Raw genomic sequence first — 24393 nt, 5'->3', positions numbered from 1 at the left:
ATGGAAAAACCAGGCAGCGACTGGTGAAAATTTCAGTTAAAAAAAAAAATCATTAATTCACAGAAATGTTTTATTAATTCATTCATTTTTACCATTGACCCGGTGTAAAAAACCCATTTCTTTAGTCAATAGTGGAAAAAAAATGTCATTTAAAATGATTTAGCTGTTTATCTATTACTTAATTACTGTGGTGTAATATGAAGGACAGTGGTAATGGGGTAATTCTACATTCATAGGAAAAGCTGTAAAACTTGTGAAAATACACTTAACAGTTCAAAATCTATGTCCTTCATATATTCCAAAGCATGTAGTGGGCCAGATTGGAGGCCCCCCACCTCTTCTGCACTTTGAATGAACCCAGTTTTTTATTCAAAGTAATATATTTGCAATAAAAAAAAATTTAAAAAGGAAGGCATAAAAATCTGGCATTCTTTTAATATAAGTTCCTTTCCCTGCCTGGTTTTAAATGTAAAAAATGTTTAATATATAAGATCTGTTTTGATTTTTTATGAATGCAAGATTGGGCTCAGATGAATCGGGTTTTAAACAATATGCTGTTCATTGCTGTAGGGTGACCAGATGTCTGGGACTGCAAAGCATTTTTATCCACCCTTCCCTCTTCCCACACACGGAGGCAATGTCCTGCAATTTGATTGGCTGTGGTTTACAATAGTGAACGCTGCCTAAGAAAAGTCTTACTTGAAGAGATGATCCATCCATGCATGTTTCCTGAAATCCAAATACAGGAGTACAACAGTTGTTGCAACAGATACTGAAGCAGAAAACATGAATTGTATACAGACAACACCAGCACCATAAAAAAACTTTACCTTCCATCTATGCTTATAGTAGTTTGGTGGGTTGCAAATGTATTTCATTTATGAATGATCAAAGTTTCTTCCTCTCAGCACATTATGCCCCACAGAGGTGTTATGTTTTAAAATGAACCTGAAAATATTTTTCATGTTTTATATGGACAGAGATGGAAAGAGTACCTTCGGCTCATTGCATTTGAGTTGACCTAAACCTCCACTGACTGACTATCATTTATAAAACTTTTTAAACTTTCACTCAGTTTTCTAGAACTGAGTCTTAAGAATGCTAAAACAAAATAATATAAAATGTCAGTAAATAATTAATCTGACATGTTTTAAATAATTAAAATTGGCAATTAATCATTAATTATATATAAATGTATAAATAAATCTATTAATTATGTAAATGTGTTTTTGATTAATTAAAATGAAAATATATAATTAAATAATTGCCTCAAAATATTGTTTTAAAAACTTAAAACGTATTAGTCTTTACACAAAACTATTTATTTCACTATTTAATTTATTATTTCCTGGTTCTTGTGCTTCAGTGCACCCCATGAAATAAAATAAACAATCATTGCAGCTTGTCAACAGTTGCTAACATCTGGTTACTCTGGCAGACTGATTTTGGAAAATGGATTGATCCAGTGGACATGGGGTTGGCAGGTTTCCCAGAATGCATTTGGAATAAAATCACATCAGCTGTTTCCTCCACCACTGCGAAAGTGCCCTCAAACTGTAAGTACAGTTTTGGAACATGATTTTTCTGTCACCAAATGCATTTTTTAGTTGTTTTTCTAAGGTAAAAATGTAATGGCATAGTCTGAACGAAAATGAATATCTGGCTGGTTTATTGAGAGCCTGTTTGCAAAAATAATTAAATTTTTTCATAGCTGTCAGGTCCTGTTAGCATAACAGACAGCTTCCCTCACCCTCTGTCAGCTGACCGGGTGATCAGAGCCCATGGTACCCCTTCCTGATCCTCGCCTCTCAGTGAAGGTTAAACACGGGTGATAGGTGATATCTAACAGGTTATGTTTGGTTTAGTTTTAGTTTTGTATTCGTTCCCAAGCAAATCAGTTAAGCTGAGATTATTGTTTAATTTCATAACTGTGTATTTTTAGTGAACCATATAGGAATGCTCTCAGAATATATTGAATTGAATCATTTGCACGTCTTTATTTCCTGATGTGCACAGGTCATACTTTTTGTTGAGAACAGCTTGTTTTCAATTAAAACTAACATAAAAAAAATGTAATACATAGGGAGGAAAGTGAGAGCATTTTCACTGGGAGCAGAACCATCTGGACCAGCATGTTGTTCATGCTGGTCATGGATATCCTGACGAGTGATGTCAAGCCTGCTCCAGAAATTATTCAATTGTTTGTTTCTTAATATTTATTCAACTGTATTCAAAACACCAGATGTCTGCTATAAGTTTTGGAAGTCTGGAGTTTAAAAAAAAGAAGAAGAAAGAGCTGTGTGTTTTTTCTTCAGGTAGCAATGGGAGTTACTTGTATAATGTTTTTAAGACAGCTCAGGATGAACTAAGCAGTTGATTCATCTGTAATATTTAATTTGAAATAATGATGTACAGTTGTTTAACACCTTTTTCCAAATCAGTTCAGTGTTTATCCCCTTTCAAAATCATTTTATATCTTTTTATGCCTTTCCCAACTTTGATGGGTGAGTTTGACAAACAAAATTAATTTATGATGCACTGCAGCACAAGAACAATGAAAATAATAAACTAAATGTGAAATAATAAAATATGTATTTAAATAAAATCCACCCATCAATTATCTTCCACTTAAGATAATAAATGATACTTAATCCAAGATAATTAATGATACATCTTGTTAAATGTATAATGGTTTATTTGTTTCATTTGGATTTCAGTATAGTATAAAAGCCTTTTCTCTGCCTCGTTTCCCACGAGGCCCTTTTTTCTTTGGCACTTTAACGCCCTCTATTGTTTCCGCCATTCTTTAAATTGCTTCCCTGTATGCGGCATCCTTCGCACTTCCTTAAACTGTCACGGTGGCGGATTTTTTAGAAAGGAATATCTACTTACTGCTCATTCAAGGTTGGTTTGCGCTTCTTTACGATAGTTTAGTTGAGAGCCAAGCAGAAAAACATGTCACTTCACAGCATGTGTTTTAAAACTGCACTTCCGGTAACGGTATTTTGTAACAGCTCGAGTGTGGTGTGGAGTGCAGGGGCTGGTGGGTGGTAGAGGGGAGTGTGGAGGTGTCACAAGAGCATAGATCAGTGACGCAGTTGGGGGTGCTGATGTTTGAGAGCCTCCACACCTTTCTTCTGGAGAGGTGTGCAGGTGTTGTAGGACATATTTTTTATAGTAATGTTTAATCTGTGCATGTAATGGTAATCTGCTGATTGTTTTCCTAATTAATGCGTGTAAGGAGAGCAGATTACTAAAATAAAGTGTTACATAGATTTGACTTTCATTTAGAGATGGCACGATACCACTTTTTTATGTCCGATACCGATACCGATATCATAAATTTGGATATCTGCCGATACCGATATGAATCCGATATAGTGTTTTTTAATCAACAAAACTGTTTTTTAAAATATCTTGCTGCATTTTGTATAAGTTCATACTCAAGTTTAAAACAACAACTACACTAAAGCTATTCTGTTATACCTGTATACAAAAAAAAAATTTCATAGTTCAGCAATACTGATCAATCTAATAAACTTAGACCTACACCATCCTCCCTATTCTGGTATTTTAAAGAGTACTTAGCGTAAATATTAAGCAACCTAACTAATAGGGTTCCAACTCCCAGCAACAACAAAAATAAATAAATAAAAAATAGGGAACCACCCCTCACGCTCCACCTCATGATGCTTAATCGACGTAATCAACCTTAATTTGATGCAGTGTGAAAAAAAATGCACAGAAATCAATTATTTTTCAAGAAATATTAAATAGATTCAACATCTTTCTTCAACAAAATTGCAGACTGCACAGATGGTACCTTCCCAAAGGAAAAAGTACTATAGCTTACTAGGGTATATATATTAGACTTAATAGTCACTATATACAGTAATTGACTTCTATTAATTTTACATCAAATTAAAACTTTGGGTGTCAGATAATTATTTATTAAAAGCTCGACATTTTAAATGAGAATAAGAAAGAAAAGTATGTCTTTGTGCCCTCTTTTCCCTGTTAATGCCCTATCGGCCCCCCTGGCTAAACTTTGCTAGATCCGCCCCTGCACAGTTACCAGCCGTCAGCTACGTAGAAAAAGATCCTGGAGTAGAAAGTAATATTAAATAAATTCTAACAACAGCTTATCAAGCTTAAACGTGCTGCTGTTGTTCAGCCGCTGGTTTCCTCTTTCTGGTGCAAAGTGGACCAAAAACAAACAAGAGAGACGGACTCGCCACAGAAAAGCCGATCAGCTGATCATTAGCAGTTTCACGATTGAAGTAGCAGCCGGAGAGCGAGAGGCAGTCGCTCGTTAAGCTTAACGTGGGAATGCTTTACAAACATTCAGAGATGGACTTACACACTTGCTTTACTTCTCTCGGGGATAACTTTGTCGGAGATGAAATGCCAGGTTGCTAGCGAAGCTCCACATGCTATCCAGACCACCGACAGGTCCCGCATGCCACAGCTGCTCTATCACATGATGCATACTGCTCCGACGTGCTAACGTCGTTCTGAGGCGAGTTACGGCGTGTTGCAAGTTTTGTGAGGTGCTTTCGTGATATTTAATGGATCGGATTACATTTTTTATTTTTCTCCGATATCCGATCCAGTAATTTAGGTCAGTATCGGACCGATACCGATACGTAATATCGGATCGGTCCATCTCTACTTTCATTTTCTTTTATTTTGAAGGTCTGATCATTTTAAATTAGATCAAATTTCCACCTCTGGACAAGTGACTGATATAATACATAGTAACAGTTAAAATTGGATAAATATATTTGCCAGTAATACTTGCTGCTCCCAGAGGTGTTTCTCCCTCTTTACACCACAGGTGTGTCTTTGGTCCTCTGTCCTCATGACTCGGGTCTTTGTGTATGGCATCCTGAAGAAGGGGCAGCCCAACAACTACCGCATGTTCGACAACAACAATGGAAAGGCCGAGTACCTTGGCTTGGCATTCACTATCCAGAAATACCCGTTAGTGATCACCACCAAGGACAACATCCCTTTCCTGCTCAACATCCCTGGCCAGGGTCACCGAGTGCACGGGGAGATCTACAAAGTGGATGACCAGATGCTGAAATTCCTGGACACTTTTAAAAGCGTCCCAACGTGGTACCAGCGGACGGTGGTCCAGCTGGAAGTGAAGGAGTGGGTGGGGAAGACGGAAGGAGAGGAGAAGGTGTCACCGGGGAGCATCACAGATGCGTTTGTGTACACCACCACGATGTACGAGCCAGAATGGCCCTCGCTGCCGTGCTATGAGAGCTACAACTCAGAGGGAGATCACGGGCTCAAATATAGGTGTAGAGAAGAGCGGGATTGATCTCATCATGCTGATGCAACTGACAAAGTTGCTTTTATTTTTGTAATTTATCTTATTGCTGTGCACCTAAAACAATGCCCTGTAAACCTTTGTCAAAAAAATGAAGCTGTAATGTCAGACCCTAACCCTAACCCTTTTAAAAAAAAAAACAACCTGTTAACAATGTGTAATTGTGTAGTGCTGACTACTTGCTGGCAAATATCGTGAGCTAATAGAATTTTACATATATATTGTATGTAAAAAACAAAAACAAACAAACAAACAAAAAAAACCTGCATGTAGCTTCCAGGTCAAGCTAATGCACAAGTGCTTTGAACCTGCATTGTATGGCTAGCCTGTCCTTCCAAAAATGTGATTGCATAGAAGTCTGTGAGGAAATGACCCAGCTGCTTACTTGATTTATGACCTCACCAAAGAGTTTCCTTGTGTGGTCTCAATGCCATAAATAAGACTATTATTTAATGGCATAGGTTAAGACAGGCTTAGAGCAGGCGTGTCAACCATGAAGCCCAGGAACCAGATTCAGCCCAGCAAAGGCTTCAAATTTAGCCGACTGGGTGGCTTTGGAAACTTTTACAGCTTTTCACACTGAGAAAGATCTCAGATTCCTTTTAATTCTTTTTGTTTACTACAATAAAAAAATGGACTTGTACTGTAAATATGCAATTAAACAAGTTTACACTGACAGAAAGGCGAGTTTTACTGGATCATTTAAATCAAAGCTGATTGTATGTGGCCCATGATGTAAAATGAGTTTGACACCCCTGTCTTAGAGCATTTATATCACACGGATATGAACTCTGGTGTGTTTAATCATTACATTCCACTTGTCTTTGATTACCTCTGAAATAAAAATTAATTCCTGATTTCTTTTGTTTGATCTGTGCTGTGTTTGTTCCATCCAGGGGATAAGCTTTTACTCTGCGTTGTCATAAGCAGAATAAATATCCTGCAAACTACTTACAGGGATTTAGACATATGTATTTATCTTCTTTATTACAAGAGTCACATATTCATGATACAACCTCTCTAATACAGCAGGTGTCGCTAAAAGACAGGCTGTGTTTTTGTACCAGCAAACCAGCAAAGCAAGAGATGTGGCCCCTGAAGTCTGCTGAGGGGCCTCATCAACTCACTGGTTGCACTACTGATAGTCTCTACCAATGTTAGTGCACACAGATGCAGAAATAGAGATAAGGACTGAGGCCGATGAAGAAAGACAAAAACACAGAGATGAGCAGAAAGAAAAGACACAAGGGCAATGGTTCTTTGAGCACAAAGAAGAAGACAAAACAGTGGTAAGTAAGTGGGACACAAGCAGGCAGCTGGACTTCAAAGTCAGAGGTGGGAAGGAAAAAAATCTAATCCAATTAGACCTCTTCTTTTGACCACCAAATAGGTTGCTGTTTTTGCCTATAGTTTTTGAAGACAAAGTACATCACCTAAAGCCTTTTTGAGCAAACCCAATCTGCCGTTTAAAAGACAAGAAGTTGACGCGGGAAAAAGCAGAAGCTTCAGCCAAATAAGTGGTAGCCTCCAAAAGCTCCGCAGCCACTGACCATGAATACTCCATGGTGATTTCAATGTCGTCAGCCAAAAGAAAAACCCCATCTACATCCACCAAAGCACCGTTGTAAGGGAATTGTGTCCCAAAGTGTGGAGACCAACAACTCCATAGTAGAAGCCATTAACAAGCTAACAAACAAGATTGATCACCTCAGTGTGCAGCTAAGTAACAACATGATAATGGTGGCTAATATTGCCAAGCTAGCTGAAATGAACGCAGCCGTTATAAAAGAGTGTAAAGCTAAACTGTTTGTTTTGGAAAAAAGGCATGCCTCCTCTCAACAAAGAAAACATGGAGCTGAAGGAGAGAGTGTGGGAACTAGAATGGTACATGTGCCACTGGAACTTGAAAATTCAGGGATGGAAAGAAACAAACGACAAGGATTCTTGCAAGGAGGTCATCGACATCTTAGCCAAGATCGCACCACATTGGGCTTCTTCACTGGACAACGCTGTGGACACCGTCCATCGCCTAGGGAAAAAAGAAGCGGGTTGACCTTTACAAATAATAGTTCAGTTCACCGTGAGACACCATCGAGATGCTTTCTGGCAGCTGACCAAGGATTCCCAGGTGTGCAAGGAGCTAGGCATCTACATCAAGCAAGATTTCTGCAAACTAGACCAGGAGGCAGGAGCTGCAGTTTGGCCAAAATAGAGCAAGCCGGAGCTGAAGGGAAGAACATTTACTACAGAGAGCACGCCCGTTAAGTTTAAGTAGGCAGGTTCATATTACCTATTTGGTACGGTATTATAATGACTATACATAACGACTATATATATTATATTTTTTAGAGCTCTTTTGCATTTTGTGAATTCAATTTAAAGGATTTAGTGTTCCAGTCTCTTGTTTATTTTCCTTTTTATGTCATTTTTCACTTCTAATTTTAACTGTGTGTCTTTAAATAGTAGGGGCTTGAGAGATATTCTTAAAATAAAGTATTTTTGTTTTGTAAAAATGTAAATGCTAACTGTATATTGCTACAAGAAACACACTCTGTTGAGGCAGATGAAAAAATTGGTGTAATCTGTAGGGAGAAAAAATAATTCTTTGTCATGATACTAACAAATCTGCTGTATATTTGTTGAGTTTTGGTTCCTGTTGTTTCACTCTCTCACGTTTCTTGATGTCCACATTTGTGACTCCTGTGCTTCCTTTACTTTTACTGCTACTGCTTTATCCACGTGTGCTTTGTGTCTCCATGATATTTACTTCCTGTGTTGTTTCAAACCAACTAACTTTAACTATTTAAATTATATGAACATGAATGAATGAATATTAATTTGCATAAATGAGTTTGAATTTGTATCATAATTGATACATCTACCAATATTTTTGCTATTTATTGCTTAAAAAAATATTGTACAATTAATTTAGGTTTTTTTGGAGGATTCACACTAATGATGATGATGTAGAAGTCTCAAAAACTCAGAAAACCTCCATCCATCTATCCATCCATCAATCTTCTTCCGCTTATCCGGGGCCAGGTCGTGGGGCAGCAGCCCAAGCAGAGAAGCCCAGACCTCCTTCTCTCCAGCCACCTCCTCCAGCTTGTCCGTGAAAACACCAAGGCGTTCCCAGGCCACCTGAGAGATATAATCTCTCCAGCGTATCCTGGGTCTGCCCCGGGGCCTCCTCCCGGTAGAAATGCCCAGAACACCTCGCCCATGAGGCGCCCAGGAGGCATCCTTGTAACATGGCCGAACCACCTCAACTGGCTCCTTTCGATGTGAAGGAGCAGCGGCTCTACTCTGAGTCCCTCCCGGATGGCTGAACTTCTTACCCTATCTCTAAGGGAGATGCCCATTTCCACCACTTGTATCCACAATCTCGTTCTTTTGGTCATTACCCACAGCTCGTGACCACAGGTGAGGGTAGGAAACTCAGAAAACCTCTATTTATCAAATTTGATATATTTAAAAACGTCCGTAATAACATAGAAACTCATAGGAAAGACAATTTGGGCCATTGGCTAATCTGTGTACTCAAAGTGGAAAATACATTTCTGTTTCTATGTAATGTTTATGGCTACAACAGTGTTGCTCAGAACGAACTCTTATTAACTGACATAACCAATCACCTAAAAGAACTATCTCACAAGTACTCCACAAACAATTTTATAGTGGGAGGAGATTTCAATATTGTCTGTGACGAGTGGCTTGATAGATCACTCTCTAAAATCCAGTCTCATCATATAAATTCATTTTTACACATCTTCTGTTTAGATTTTAACCTAATAGATCCTTGGAGATTAGTGAACCAACTTCATCAGCCCTTTTTATGGTTCAAGCTCGATCGCTCAGCTAAATCTCATTTTGATTTCTGGCTAATTTCAGACAGTATAATGCAGAACAATGTAGATGCGGGTGTCTCAGCTGCGCCTTTAACCGATCACTGTTTGATACAGCTTAATGTCGCACCTCAACTTAAAAAATAATAATGGATTGGATTTATATAGCGCTTTTCAAGGCACCCAGAGCGCTTTACAATGCCACTATTCATTCACTCTCACATTCACACACTGGTGGAGGCAAGCTACGGTTTTAGCCACTGAAGCAAGGCTGCCATATCGCGCCATCGGCCCCTCTGGCCAACACCAGTAGGGTAAAGTGTCTTGCCCAAGGACACAACGACCAGGACAGAGAGCCCGGGTATCGAACCGGCGACCTTCCGATTATAGATACGCTTCTCAACCCCCTGAGCCACGGTCGCCCAAAAATCTCATAATAAAGGTTACTGGAAATTTAACTCAACCCTGCTTACCAATGAAAATTTTAGTAACAAAATACTTGAACAACTAGAACTTATTTCAAATGATAAAAACCTAGTAAGTAAGGAAAATGTATTTATATAACGCTTTTTGCAGATAAAAATCACAAAGTGCTTTACAACAAAGAAAATGAAAAATGAAAAAAAGACAATAGTTATACTAAAAAGGCCAAAGGTGCATATCTGAGATCCCAAGCCAAGTGGATAGAGGATGGCTATGCACTGACCCTCAATTAATATCCAAAGAAATCTTTACCTTTTACAGCAATTTGGCTGAGGCCAATGGCATAGAATCAACCTATTAAACACCTGATTCCTAAAACTGATGAAAATTTTAAGCAGTACTGTGATGCAGGTATTACCCTTGAAGAGTTAGATAAAGCATTAGGTGCTTTATCCAACGATAAAGCCCCAGGATGTGATGGCCTGACGAGTAACTTTTACATATATTTTTGGGATCATACTAGAATCCTTGTGTTTGAGATGCTCACAGAAATTTTAGAAAATGGTTCTCTCACACACACTATGAAACAAGGGGTAGTTACACTCATACCCAAACCTGGGAAAGATCCGACACTTCTTGATAATTTAAGACCAATAAGACTCTTAAATAATGATTATAATCTTCTAAAACATATTTTTGCTAACAGATTAAAATCAGGCATAACTCAAATAATTTCTTACACTCAGTCCAAATTTATAAAAGGCCACTCAATCCATAATAATATCTGCCTTGTTCTGGACTTGATTGACTATAACTACCTAATTAATAACAAAGGTTTTTCCTAGTTTTAGACTTTTACAAATCCTTCGATATGATAGAGCACGAGTTTATGTTTCAAGCCCTAGATTTGGAAGTGGCTTTAATAATTACTGTATAGAGACACAAACAGTTCAGTGTGTCTTCCACATGGCACCTCACAGAGATTTAGGATCTGCAAAGGAATAAAACAAGGATGTCCAATCTCACCATTGCTGTTTATCACAGCAACAGAAATGCTTTCCATACTGATTAAAAATACTATATTTGGTAAGTAATCTGTTCTAGGTAAAGAGCTCTCTATCAGCCAGTTAGCCGATGACACCGCCATTTTCTTAAATAACTTGAATCAAATCCCCAAAATTCTACAAATCATTGAAAATTTCTCAAAAGCTTCAGGCCTAAAACTGAACTCAGACAAATGTGAGATCTTATACCTTTAAAAGACTGTACTATATCTAACACTTTCAATATCCCTGTAAAAAAATCCAATGTCAAATATTTGGTATGTATATAACTTAAAACAGAACTGAGTTAGAAAACCTTAATATTTGAAAGAAAATGCAAAATTGTAGAACTCATTGAAGTAACTGGGCACAGACAGACTTATTGATTCTGGGTAGAATATTTCCAGGCTAATATACTCTGCATATACATTAGGTGTACCTAAATCAGCAATCAAATCTATTAACCAGCTAAACTTTGATTTTATATGGAAGCAAAAAAAAAAAAAAACCCTCTATATTAGGCAAGGTAATTGAGTCAAACAATTTGAAGATGGAGGATTGCAAGCTATTGAATTTGACAGTTTAAATGGCACCCTAAAAATAAACTGGCTCAGGTCATTTTTCAAATGTCAAATCAAAATAGCCTATGGTTTTATTTTTTCCAAACAAAATATTTTCAGATCTAGGCGAAATTAATCTTTTATTTACAAGTTTTATTATACTGGAAATTAATATACAAACATAATTATAGCCCACGTAATACTCCCTTGTGGAACTATCGTTACATAGAAGTTAGAAACAAATCAATCTTTGTGCAAAAAATGGTAAGAAAAAGGCATTCATAAATGTTGATTTCTTTAATTACTTATGTCTATTTTATTTTCATTATTTGTCTTTAAATACAGCCTACAGGCTGTATTTGTTGTACTTGTTACATTTGTTTAATTAACAATTAAAAAATAAATAAAATATTTTTTCCTTTGGCACTTTAGCGCCCTCTGTTTTTGTTCCGCTTTTATTTGGATTGTTTCCACGCGTGCGCAATGTAAGCTCGCTGTCTGACACATACTCCAGAACAGTAAGAGGCGGTTGAGACGGGGGACTGGGAAGATGGCGGAGTGAGCGGTTCAACTTGAGTGGGCTCCGAGGCTTTTCCTGAAAAGAACCTCCTTTATGTCTTGACCGCAATCAAGTTAACCGGAATTAGAAGCAGACTAGTTATACTTCATCTCTAAAACTCAAAAACTTCCTCCCTGTGTTTCTCTCCGTCATTCTCGGCCACCTTCTCCGAAGCGGCGAAATGGCTAACATTAACAAAGATCATGGCTACCACCTAGCGGCTCTTCGACAGGCGTGCGACGAAGAAGATATTGAATGGATGGAACAGCAGCACGACTTATCACAAGACAGACCGCAAGCTGATCGTCACCACACACCAGTTAAAAGTCCAAATCCTAAAAAAATGAAGGCTAACGAATCGCAGACGCAAAACGAAGTTTCAAACACAGTTCTCCTCAATGCTATCCAAAAACTGGTATGTAAATTTGACACCCAAAGTGAACATTTAAAGAATTATGAATTCCAGTTGCAAGAAAACACCGACGCTGTAAGAAAAGTAAAGGAGTCCGTGGATGTTAATACGGAAGCTGTTAAATCTGTGGTGGAAGATGTGAAACGTATTAAAACGCAGATGGCGACGCTGAAAAAAGAGAACGAGGCTCTTCGTGAAATGTGTCTGGAGCATGCTAGATACAAATGGAGATGGTCTTTGCTGCTAACTGGCGTTCCTGAGAAGGAGGGGGAGAACACGAGAGAAGAAATAATCAGAATTCTGACCAAGATAATTCCTGCGAACGCCGAGCAGCTGTACAACACAGTGGATACAGTGCACCGGCTGGGTCAGAAGGGACGAGTTGGTGACAAACCCAGGCTGATTGTCATACAGTTTGCCATGAGAACTGTTCGAGACCTAGTGTGGAAGATGTCCAAGGAGGCGAAGCTCTGCAAGGAGATGAAGATTCGGTTTAGAGAGGACTTTTGTAAGGAAGACAGAGAAGCCCGCAAACGTCTGTGGCCGAGGGTGGAGGAGGCAAGGAGCAGAGGGCTCAAAGCTTTCCTGAAGGACGGATATGCTGTCATCGATGGTCGTCAAATCAAAGAATGAAAGAACTTTATAACGACCTAGATAAGAAGGTATAACTGTTCAACTAAATTTAAGCCGGTAACTTGCTCAATGGTCCCTGACTTTGACTGGGTCTATTAGTTAATAGGAGGTAAAATGTTCCATTGCCTTACTCTAGTTATTACAGCACTTTCAAGCTATATTCAATGGTTCTTTCAATATTTTTCTTTAAATGTTCGAGGTTTAAGAAGTAACATAAAGCGTAAAGCTTACAAAAAATCTTTTTTGTAAGGAACAGCCTAACACGAATTGTTTTTTATTTCAAGAGACACACAGTAGTAAAGATGATCATATATTTTGGAGAAAGCAGTGGGGAAGCGGTGATATTTATTTATCTCATGGTACCTCTCATTCAGCAGGAGTGGCTATTTTTCTACATCGTTTTAATGGAAGAGTTCTTGATCATAAAGGTGATGAGGAAGGTCATTGGTTAATGGTTAACATGGAGTTGGATGATACTAAGTACATTTTAGTAAATGTTTATGGGTTCAACAATAGAGCTAAAAACAGGAAATTGATTTCTGATTTGAAAAAAATGATAGAAGAATGGAAGATCATCTATTCAACTGAAAAAGTCGTTGTTGCAGGTGACTTTAATATGGTACCAGATGAAAAACTGGATAGATTTCCAACTAAATATAACTCTTCTCATTTTAACCAAATATTAATGGATTTCTCCTGCACCCTCAACCTAATCGATATCTGGCGTAACTTAAACCCAGAAAAACTGCAATACACCTGGAATAATTCTGAGCGCTCTCAATGCTCAAGACTGGATTATTGCTTAATAACTGGTAGTCTCTTCCCCCTATCATCCAACTGTAAGATTCTTCACTCCCCTGTTACTGACCATTGTGCCATAACACTTTCAATCTCCCCGGATAATAGATTATCAGAACCAAAGAATTCTCACTGGAAGTTTAATAGTAACCTCTTACGAAGCTCGTCTTTTTGTATAAAAATTAAATCATTGATAGGAGAGGTAAAAGCAATGGAGGATTTTTCTTCTACTAGTAAATGGGAATGGTTGAAGTTTAATGTCAGAAAAATTGCTAGTGAAGAAGGAAAATTAATGGCTAATAAAAGGAGACAGAAACAGGCTGAAATTACTGCACAAATAAGTTCATTGTGCAATTTATCACATCTGACAGAGGAAAACTCTATAGAACTAAAGCAGTTGCAGTACAAACTAGATGAACTTTATATAGACAAAGCAAAAGGTGCCTTCATTCGCTCAAGGGCTAAATGGATTGAGGAGGGGGAAAAGAATTCTTCTTATTTCTTTAACCTGGAGAAAACTAGACAAACAAAAAAAACTATAATGAAGTTACAAATTAATAATACCCTGACTGAAGACCAACAGACTATAAACAACTATATCACAGAGTTCTATTCAGCCCTCTACACTACAAATTATTCCAGTTCGGAGACTAATTCTTTTTTTAGCTCTATCCATGGAAAAATTCCTCAAATTGACTCACACTTTAAAAATCTCAATGAGTCTGAAATCACTTTAGCTGAATTGGATGCTGCTGTTTCCCAAATGGCGAATGGTAAATCACCAGGTCCCGACGGAATCACGATTGAATTTTACAGATATTTCTGGAATGACATTAAAGATCTATTACTAGAGGTATTTAATGAATGTATAAATGATCAGATGCTATCTCCAACTATGAAACGAGGAATAATTTCTTTACTTCCTAAACCAAACAAGGACCCTATCCTTTTAGATAACTGGAGACCTATCACACTTCTTTGCTGTGACTACAAATTATTAGCTCATGTCTATGCCAACAGATTAAAAACAGGAATAACTCAAATAATAGATGAGACACAGTCAGCCTTTATAAAAGGGCGTCATATCCATAATCATACCCGTTTAGTATTAGATATGTTGGATTACAATCATTTAATTCCTCATGATAGCCTTATTTTATTTCTTGATTTCTTTAAAGCTTTTGATTCTTTGGAGCATAATTTTTTATTTAAAGCTCTGGAGGCTGTGGGTTTTGGTCCCAGATTTGTTAGTGTAATGAAAATGTTGTACAGAGATATAACAAGTAGTATTGCACTCAATCAGGAGTTTTCTAATAGTTTTAAAATTCATCGTGGCATTCGGCAGGGATGCCCTATTAGCCCGTTATTGTTTATTGTTGCAGCAGAAATGCTTGCCATTTATATCAAACTCTCTTCAGATCTGGAAGGCATAAACATTCTTGATAAAGAATTTAAAATTAGTCAATTTGCTGATGACACTGCCTTATTTCTAAGGAATGTAAATATGGTCTCTACTGCAATTAATAAAATCCTTTCATTCTCAAAAGCATCCGGCTTAACACTAAACCTTAAAAAATGTGAAATCTTAGCTGTACACAACTGTAATCAAAATACTATTAACAATATACCAGTAAAAGAGGAGGTAAAATACCTTGGTTTAATAATCAGTAAAAATACTAATGATTGAGAGAATAATAACATAACTCCTAGATTAAATGTAGTTAAAAAAATATTTAATCATTGGTTAACACGTGATTTATCCATATTAGGTCGTATCTTACTGTCTAAAGCAGAAGGACTTTCAAGACTCATATACCCCTGTTATTCAATTTTTACATCTCCTAAAATGATTAAACTGTCCAATTCTATTATATTCAGCTTTATCTGGAAGAATAAAACACATTATATACGCAAATCACAATTAGTTAAAGACTATGAAAATGGGGGCTTGAAAGCTTTAGACTTTGAATCTATTATTGCTGCATTCAGGCTCAGATGGATAAAAGACTGCATTTCCTGTCCTCAATCTATGTGGTACCATATTCCAAACAAACTCTTTAATAAGGTCGGGGGGTTAGATTTTTTGCTCAGATGTGATTATGAAATATCTAAGCTTCCTCTTAAGTTGTCTAGTTTCTATAAGCAAGCTTTGAATTTTGGGAAACTAATTTTCACCCACAATTTTTCACCTCACAATTCTGTGTTGTGGAATAATAGGGTTATAGTCATCAATAAGAAGTCCTTATTTAAATCAGACTGGTATGATAACGGTGTATGTTTTGTTGTTGATCTGCTTGATAGAAATGGAAACTTGCTATCTTATGAAGAATTTATTGATAAGTATAAAATAGAGATTTCATTTAATAATTATAATAAGGTTTGTAAAGCGATACCCACACCGTTGTTAAATCTTATCGTAAATACTTTAAAGTATTCATTAATAAGAACATGCTTACCTTCACTGACGATAGGTAATACCTCAATAAAGGACAAACAATTTAATAATAAGTTCATCTCTAATACCTTTAAGCAAATAGTATTCTGCAACTACAATGTCAATGTCAGACATGACCTTGATAGCATATTGAAAGACAAGTCATTTTCTTTTTACTTAAAATACCCACTTGCGCCTAAAATGAAAGAAACACACTTCAGAATCATATCAGGCATTTATCCAGTTGGAGAATTCCTGCATAAAAGGTTTAATTTTGAGGCCGACTCTTGTGCTTTCTGTTCTTCCGATCCAGAAACACTAGAGCATCTATTTTTCACTTGTCAGTATGTTAATGCTTTCTGGTTTGAAATACACTGTTGGGTTTCACTCAGAATTTCCAATGTACCTGCCTTCACATCTAAGGATATTCTTTACTTTATGGACAATCTGGATTCTGAAATCTCAGATGTTGTCAATTTTGTAATAGTGCTATGTAAGTTTTTCATTCATTTATGTAAGTGGAAGAATGCCTCTCCTATGTTTACCGTCTTCTTGAATTACTTTTGTCAATACTTTAAGTCACTTAAGCTTATTTCAAATGTGAACAAAAAAACTGCTGTACTATACTGTAAAATCAAAAAATACTTGCTCTTCTAATTTTCTTGCCTGTGTCAAAAGGTCTATGTTCCTTATTTCTTTACTCTAGAAACTTTTATTTTCTCCCTGTAAAGTTATGATGACTTGCTTCACCATCTTTATAATGTAAATTGTTACAATTCTGGTCTGTTTCCTTGACTTGTTTTGTATATGGAAATTTGTTTCAATAAAAAAAATAAAAAAAAAATTAAAAAAAAAGTAAGAGGCGGTTGCCAACCGCCGTTAAACAGAAAAAAGAGGAAGAAGAAGAAGAAGCAGAAGAAGAAGAAGAAGGAGCGCGCCTAATCCAGAGTTCTACCTCAAACTGTCACGGTGGCACGGAGATTTTTATAGTAGAAGAGCTACTTGCTGCTTATTCAAGGTGAACTTGTGCTTCTTCATGGTGGTTTTATGACAGAGATAAGCAGGAAAAACGTGTGTCACTTCACAGCGTGTGTTTTAAAACTGCATTTCCGGTATCGGTATTTTTTTTGACAGCTCGAGGGGGGTGTGAGGAACTCTAAGGTAGCCTAACTTATGCTTTATCATTACACAGTGATGACGTGGTTGCTTGGTAATTGTAACTGATGTTTAACTTACCCATAAGCATAACATGTAAACAGCGTTTTTCACTGAATGACCTCTCCCAGCTCACAGTCACAGCATGACAGGAATGTGTGCAGATCTAGTCTGACAGTTGCTGTTGTAGGAAGTGTATTGATATAGTCATGTGTAATCTGTGCATGTAATGTTAATCTGCTGATTGTGTTCCTAATTAATGTGTGTAAGGAGTACAAACTCCCAAACAGTGTTACCTAGATTTGAGTTTGATTTTCTTTTATTTTGAAGGTCTGATCATTTTAAATTAGATCAAATATACACCTCTGCACAAGTGACTGATATAATACAGAATAATAGTTAAAACTGTATAAATATTTTTGCCAGTAATACCTGCTGGGAATTTGCTCACAGAGATGTTTCTTCCTTCTTTACACCGCAGGTGCGTCTTTGGTCCTCTGTCCTCATGACTCGGGTCTTCGTTTACGGCACTCTGAAGAAGGGGCAGCCCAACAACTACCGCATGTTCGACAGCAACAATGGAAAGGCCGAGTACCTGGGTTCGGCGTTCACCTCCCAGAAATACCCGTTAGTGATCACCACCAAGGACAACATCCCTTTCCTGCTCAACATCCCTGGCCAGGGTCACCGAGTGCACGGGGAGATCTACAAAGTGGATGACCAGATGCTGAAATTCCTGGACACTTTTAAAAGCGTCCCAACGTGGTACCAGCGGACGGTGGTCCAGCTGGAGGTGAAGGAGTGGGTGGGGAAGATGGAAGGAGAGGAGAAGGTGTCACCGGGGAGCATCATGGACGTGTTTGTGTACACCGCCACAACGTACGAGCCAGACTGGCACTCGCTGCCGTGCTACGAGAACTACGACTCAGAGGGAGATCACGGGCTCAAATATAATACGGAAGAAAAGCTATAAAGGGACTGATCTCAGATCTAAGAAAAAGGCATTCATAAATGTTGATTTCTTTAATTACTTATGTCTATTTTATTTTCATTATTTGTCTTTAAATACAGCCTAGAGGCTGTATTTGTTGTACTTGTTACATTTGTTTAATTAACAATTAAAAAATAAATAAAATATTTTTTCCTTTGGCACTTTAGCGCCCTCTGTTGTTGTTCCGCTTTTATTTGGATTGTTTCCACGCGTGCGCAATGTAAGCTCGCTGTCTGACACATACTCCGGAACAGTAAGAGGCGGTAACGCTCCTTTAAGTTGTTTGCCAACCGCCATTAAACAAGAAGGAGAAGGAGAAGGAGCGCACCTAATCCAGAGTTCTTCCTCAAACTGTCACGGTGGCACGGAGATTTTTATAGTAGAAGAGCTACTTGCTGCTTATTCAAGGTGGGCTTGTGTTTCTTCATGGTGGTTTTATGACAGAGATAAGCAGGAAAAACGTGTGTCACTTCACAGCGTGTGTTTTAAAACTGCATTTCCGGTATCGGTATTTTTTTTGACAGCTCGAGGGGGGTGTGAGGAACTCTAAGGTAGCCTAACTTATGCTTTATCATTACACAGTGATGACGTGGTTGCTTGGTAATTGTAACCGATGTTTAACTTACCCATAAGCAGAGGCGGAGCCAGACATTTGAAATACCCGGGGCTTAGCCCTAAAGGGGCATGTGGGATTTTTTTTTCTTTTTTTGGGGGGGGGTAGAAATGACTGAAAGATTAATTGGCTCTGTTTTGAGTTTTGTTCAAAAAAGAATGACTTCATGTAGGGAAAAATATATATCACATATGCAGGACACCTTAAACTAGTTTTTTAATTAAGCAGCAAGGCAGAACAAAGTCGGGGCTTTATCAAGACATGAGGACTAAACCCCAATTCAACCAGACTCAGAACTGATCCAGAATTAAAACAGGACTACAACAGTTCAAAATCAGGACTACTGAGGACTTAACCAAGACCGAACCAGAATCAGAACTAGATGATAGTAGCACTAAAAATCATCATAGACCTGCAGTACACTTATTTTTTTAATTCTACCAAAGTACAATATTTAGATTGAGAAAAGTTTATATAATTATTGAGCCTTGTTGTGCAAACAAGCCTGCATAACTTAATAAATGTAGAATTTGAAAAATTGTAAGCCTAAAAAGAAACACTAGGTACAAGATACATGAGTACCTATGATACGGTGATACTTTTGGTAAACAACCATTTGACTAACATGTATGTCTCACCTGCTCTTGTTCCACCTCTGTTCTGTCCTCATTCTCCATCTCCCTCTCTGCTCCTCTCTCTCCCTCTTTGTGCTGACAATCATCAAATATACAGTTGAAACCAGATATTTACATGCTCTACAGATAAAAACACAAACACTTATTTAAGGTAAAACCTCAAATTAGACTAAATGTTTAATTTATATGTGTTAACTTTAAGAGTAAAGAGAGAAACTATCTGTATTTCTTAATTGCAAATGACATCCAAATTGTATTCAAAACTGAGCCACACTTATGGAGCTCCACAATTCTTTTCCTGGTGTTTTGGTTGATATCTCTTGATTTTCCCATGTCACAGAAACAGGCTCTGTGTTTTGCCTTATATGCATCCACAGCTGTGCCACCAGTTTACTCACATGGACTCTACTAACCTATCAGAAGCTTCTTCAGCTCAGAATGGAATCGTCTGGAGTTTTCTTATTAATTAACAATAAACTTAGTGTACATGTACTCCTAAATTTGATGAAAGTGCTAATAAATAGACAGCTCTGTCTCTCTTTATTCTGACATTTAACTAATTCAAAATATATTTCAATATTTATCTAAAACAAAAGTTTACTCTAAATTGATGTTGTACAGTAAAAATGTTTTATGTTTTCTCCCTAAAGTGTATGTAAATATCTGGTTACAAATGTGAATATCCTGCTGTGTACTGAAATCCCTCTTGTTTTGCATAGAAATATACTGAACAACATACAAAGCATAATATATAAAATAACATTTACCTGAGTTTTTTCTTTGAAAGAACCCTCTAATGTCCATTCTTATATTTCAGTACATAACTGAAACCGATTTAGTCGGGGAGGGTAAGAACTGAAAATATGAAATAAACACGTAAGCTAAGACTCTCTAAAAAAATAGCATTTGTTCTGCTTTTCATTTCGCCATTTGTTGATTCACTTGAAGAGCAAGTAACGTAATATTGGTCAAGTGATCAGTTTGATATCAATCTTTCGTGATACACCGTCATATTTACATTATTTGTACGGTACGAATGATTTGCTTTGGTACCTGGTCAAACTTAAGCTCTCCTTAGTATGGCTGGCTCCATTTCTCCAACAGCGCACTCACAGGCAGCAGCTGCCTCGCCCCCTCGCTCAGTCGCTTAGTGCCTGAGCGGATCATACCAATATCAGGGGGTATTCACACACAGTCGTAAATTCCCACAGTGTGCACTATGTGCTTTGAATATTGTGTGTACTTTTTGTTTTATACAGTTGTCAGCCAGGCATCTAACTATGAAAAAATTACACTCCAAAAGACCCCGGGCTTCTGACAAAAAGACCCGGGCTTAAGCCCAGTAAGCCACCCCCACGCTCCGCCCCTGCCCATAAGCATAACATGTAAACAGTGTTTTTCACTGAATGACCTCTCCCAGCTCACAGTCACAGCATGACAGGAATGTGTGCAGATCTAGTCTGACAGTTGCTGTTGTAGGAAGTGTATTGATATAGTCATGTGTAATCTGTGCATGTAATGTTAATCTGCTGATTGTGTTCCTAATTAATGTGTGTAAGGAGTACAAACTCCCAAACAGTGTTACCTAGATTTGAGTTTGATTTTCTTTTATTTTGAAGGTCTGATCATTTGAAATTAGATCAAATATACACCTCTGCACAAGTGACTGATATAATACAGAATAATAGTTAAAACTGTATAAATATTTTTGCCAGTAATACCTGCTGGGAATTTGCTCACACAGATGTTTCTTCCTTCTTTACACCGCAGGTGCGTCTTTGGTCCTCTGTCCTCATGACTCGGATCTTCGTTTACGGCACTCTGAAGAAGGGGCAGCCCAACAACTACCGCATGTTCGACAGCAACAATGGAAAGGCCGAGTACCTGGGTTCGGCGTTCACCTCCCAGAAATACCCGTTAGTGATCACCACCAAGGACAACATCCCTTTCCTGCTCAACATCCCTGGCCAGGGTCACCGAGTGCACGGGGAGATCTACAAAGTGGATGACCAGATGCTGAAATTCCTGGATGACTTTGAAAGCGTCCCAACGTTGTACCAGCAGACGGTGGTCCAGCTGGAGGTGAAGGAGTGGGTGGGGAAGATGGAAGGAGAGGAGAAGGTGTCACCGGGGAGCATCATGGACGTGTTTGTGTACACCGCCACAACGTACGAGCCAGACTGGCACTCGCTGCCGTGCTACGAGAACTACGACTCAGAGGGAGATCATGGGCTCAAATATAATACGGAAGAAAAGCTATAAAGGGACTGATCTCACCATGCTGACACAACTGACAAATGGACCTCTATGTGGTGTTAGCAGAATGGGTGAAGGAGCTCTCAGGAAAACAACACCTGGACATGGGTGCTGTTTCCTGTCGTGTGTCAAATTGAAAGAAATCTCAAGAGAAATTAATTTTAATAGCAGATAGGCAGGCTTACAATCAAAGTAAGGATAGTGTAGAGAAGGAAAAGGGCACACTGTGCCACTGAAAGTTGCATATTAGTAATGTTGTTTACAAATTTGGTTTTCTTTTTATGATTTATAATCATCTGGGAAGCATTATGATCAAACTGGAAGGCTTTTATTTTGGCGTATTGCTGTAACATGAATTGTATCTCTAACGCTAAATATTTTGGTTGGATGTCTGCTATGACACTACCGGTTTAAATGCTAAACACATGCACTTTTAATAATGCAAAGATACAGAACATACAGTAGCCGTATATGCACATCCTTTCACATGTTGTGAATGGCTGCACTGTAAACACAGATACTGGCCATCTAGTTTCTCACTAATGTGAAAATATTAATAGAAAAGCTGATCTGCAGTTCAGTAATTGCACATGTATACTAAATATAAACTGTATGGGCAACGTTCTCTGAACCACGTGCACCCATTTGTCAGCAGCTAGCTTCCTCTTACAGGATAAAAGCATAGTTTTAGAAACTGACAAGCCTCCATGTCCCTGAGAAAATCACTCCAGCCTGATGCTGTGCACCTAGAAGAATATACTCCAAACCTTTCTCAGAAAAATGAAGATGTACTGTCAGATAAGCTTATTAACACTGACTTTTTACAGTTTACTACCGTTAACTTCCAGGTGAAGCTAATATGTAAGTGCCTTCAACCTGCATTCTTTTGTATGGCCAGCCTGTGCTTCTTAAAAATGTGATTGCATAGAAGTCTGTGAGGAAATGACTCAGCTGCTTACTTGATTTATGACCTCACCAAAGAGTTTTTTGATGAGTGTGTGGTCTCAAAGAAAGTCTTATTTAATGGCATCTAGGTTAAGAAAGGCTTAGAAGAGGGTTGTCAAACATGAGGCCCAGGGGCCAGATTCAACCCGGCATGTGGGCTTTGGAAAGTTTTAAAGCTTTCCACAATGAGAAAGAGCTCAGATTCCTTTCCTATTCCTTTTTAAAAATTCTTTTCATTTACTACAGTAGAAAAAATGATTTGCACTTTAAATGTGTAGTTAAATGTGTTTATACTGACAGAAAGGAGATTTTCACTGAGTTTGACACTCTAGGCTTAGAGCATTTATATTACACAGATATGAACTCTGATTTTATACTAATCTGCAGACAATGTGTTTAATATTTACATTCTGCACATCTTTGTTTACCTCAAAAATAAAAATTCACCCTGATTTTTTTTGTATGATCTTCCATGTGCTGTGTTCATCCCCTCTAAGGGATAAACTCAATAAAAAGAGGAAAAAAAGAAAATTTTGTATAAGTTTCATTTTGTTCCATATGAACACAATCTATTCATCTTTATTTTAAAATAGTAAAATCCATAAAACCTGAGGAATACTGAAGGTAATTGGCAATAAACCAGCAAAATCTCTGTTGGCTTTGGAAGAAGGTTTCAGGTGTTTTTCGAAACAAGAAAAAAAAGAATTAAGAATGACATAATTTAAAAAAAAAAAAAACATTGCAGGATTTCTTATTGTGTCCAAACTTACATTACATTTAAGTCATCAAATTACATACAGATAGATTGTCATACAATTAAAAACACAATTATTGTGTCCACATTAGAGATGGACCGATCCAATATTATGTATTGGTATCGGTCCAATACTGACGTAAATTACTGGATCGGAAATCGGAGAGAAATAAAAAAAAATGTAATCCGATCCATTAAATATCAAAAAAGCACCTCACAAAACTTGCGACATGGCGTAACTCGGATCATAACCGTAGCACGTGACAGCAGTATGCCTCACGTGATAGAGTGGCTGTGTGTATTTGTAGCCTCGCTACCAATCCAGCATTTCATCTCCGAGGAAGTTATCCCAGTAAAGCAAGTGTGTAAGTTCATCTCTGAGTGTTTGTAAACAGTAGCGGTTTTAGATACGGGCGGTTGCCCGGGGCGGCATCACGGGCATCGGCAAAAAAAAAAAAATGCTCGTACTCATGCTGCCCCGACGTCAGCCAGCGCATATTGGGAATGGCATAAGCACCGATCGGTTTTCTATCGCCCATTTGCTGGGAGTAAGGGCGTCCTTCGTTTGCGAGCTGCTTGCAGCGCAGAGAGGAGAGGGCGGGGCTCCGGGGAGCAGCATCTAATAACCAACTCGCAATAAAACAAAATAAAAACAAACCAACAAACACGAAAACACCAGACATTATAATACAGACTTATAATTTGCACCGATGTTTTTTCGAAATTCTATACAAGAAAAGTGAGCGCGAGAGCCCTCAGTGCGCCTGCTTGCTGCCGAAGTCAAAGTAAACTTTATTGTCATCTCCGCTACATACAGTCCAGTATATAGAGAGACGAGACGACAAGGCTCCAGTTACAGCAGTGCAAGTAAACAAACAATATATATAAGAAGAGTAAGAAAATAAACATACACTTTAGGACCAGGGGTAAAGGGATCAATAACAATTTAAAATTTACAGTTTGATGATTTAAAGTCTCACACACAACCTGTCGAAA

At 37.9% G+C, this 24393-nt stretch overlaps 4 protein-coding genes across 5 annotated transcripts; all 4 read left to right on the top strand.

Moving 5' to 3' along the window:
• Positions 1 to 1441: 1441 nt before the first annotated feature.
• LOC147302193 (gamma-glutamylaminecyclotransferase B-like) lies at positions 1442 to 18309 on the top strand. 2 transcript variants are annotated; one of them, XM_086283458.1, is made up of 2 exons: positions 1442 to 1556; positions 17685 to 18309. In XM_086283458.1, the coding sequence occupies exon 2, from the start codon at positions 17709 to 17711 to the stop codon at positions 18174 to 18176; it is 468 nt and encodes a 155-aa protein (XP_086139584.1). In that variant the 5' UTR covers positions 1442 to 1556; positions 17685 to 17708; the 3' UTR covers positions 18177 to 18309. The 2 variants fall into 2 exon arrangements, with proteins under 2 accessions (XP_086139584.1, XP_086139583.1); XM_086283457.1 differs by lacking the exon at positions 1442 to 1556 and adding an exon at positions 16955 to 17066 and having other exon boundaries at positions 17685 to 18303.
• LOC147302195 (gamma-glutamylaminecyclotransferase B-like) lies at positions 1479 to 6170 on the top strand. The gene is made up of 2 exons (XM_086283459.1): positions 1479 to 1556; positions 4838 to 6170. The coding sequence occupies exon 2, from the start codon at positions 4862 to 4864 to the stop codon at positions 5330 to 5332; it is 471 nt and encodes a 156-aa protein (XP_086139585.1). The 5' UTR covers positions 1479 to 1556; positions 4838 to 4861; the 3' UTR covers positions 5333 to 6170.
• On the top strand, positions 11761 to 12958 carry LOC147302194 (uncharacterized). Its single transcript, XM_086283418.1, has one exon. It carries the CDS (start codon positions 11953 to 11955, stop codon positions 12814 to 12816), a length of 864 nt encoding a protein of 287 aa, XP_086139544.1. The 5' UTR covers positions 11761 to 11952; the 3' UTR covers positions 12817 to 12958.
• A 136-nt stretch (positions 18310 to 18445) lies between the features above and the next one.
• LOC147302192 (gamma-glutamylaminecyclotransferase B-like) lies at positions 18446 to 23191 on the top strand. The gene is made up of 2 exons (XM_086283965.1): positions 18446 to 18602; positions 21213 to 23191. The coding sequence occupies exon 2, from the start codon at positions 21237 to 21239 to the stop codon at positions 21702 to 21704; it is 468 nt and encodes a 155-aa protein (XP_086140091.1). The 5' UTR covers positions 18446 to 18602; positions 21213 to 21236; the 3' UTR covers positions 21705 to 23191.
• The last annotated feature ends 1202 nt before the right edge of the window (positions 23192 to 24393 follow it).

Source organism: Aulonocara sp. 'chitande type north' Nkhata Bay, linkage group LG23 (genome assembly GCF_057382095.1).
Source record: "Aulonocara sp. 'chitande type north' Nkhata Bay isolate Kocher_YH1m ecotype deep benthic linkage group LG23, A_spYH_male_GT1.1, whole genome shotgun sequence".
NCBI classification, from domain to species: domain Eukaryota; kingdom Metazoa; phylum Chordata; class Actinopteri; order Cichliformes; family Cichlidae; genus Aulonocara; species Aulonocara sp. 'chitande type north' Nkhata Bay.
This window is presented reverse-complemented; position numbering and strand designations above follow the sequence as displayed.

Excerpts from the sequence above, each read along its gene's own strand:
- LOC147302195 (XM_086283459.1), top strand. The coding sequence starts at position 4,862 with ATGACTCGGGTCTTTGTGTATGGCATCCTGAAGAAGGGGCAGCCCAAC.
- LOC147302194 (XM_086283418.1), top strand. The coding sequence starts at position 11,953 with ATGGCTAACATTAACAAAGATCATGGCTACCACCTAGCGGCTCTTCGA.
- LOC147302193 (XM_086283458.1), top strand. The coding sequence starts at position 17,709 with ATGACTCGGGTCTTCGTTTACGGCACTCTGAAGAAGGGGCAGCCCAAC.
- LOC147302192 (XM_086283965.1), top strand. The coding sequence starts at position 21,237 with ATGACTCGGATCTTCGTTTACGGCACTCTGAAGAAGGGGCAGCCCAAC.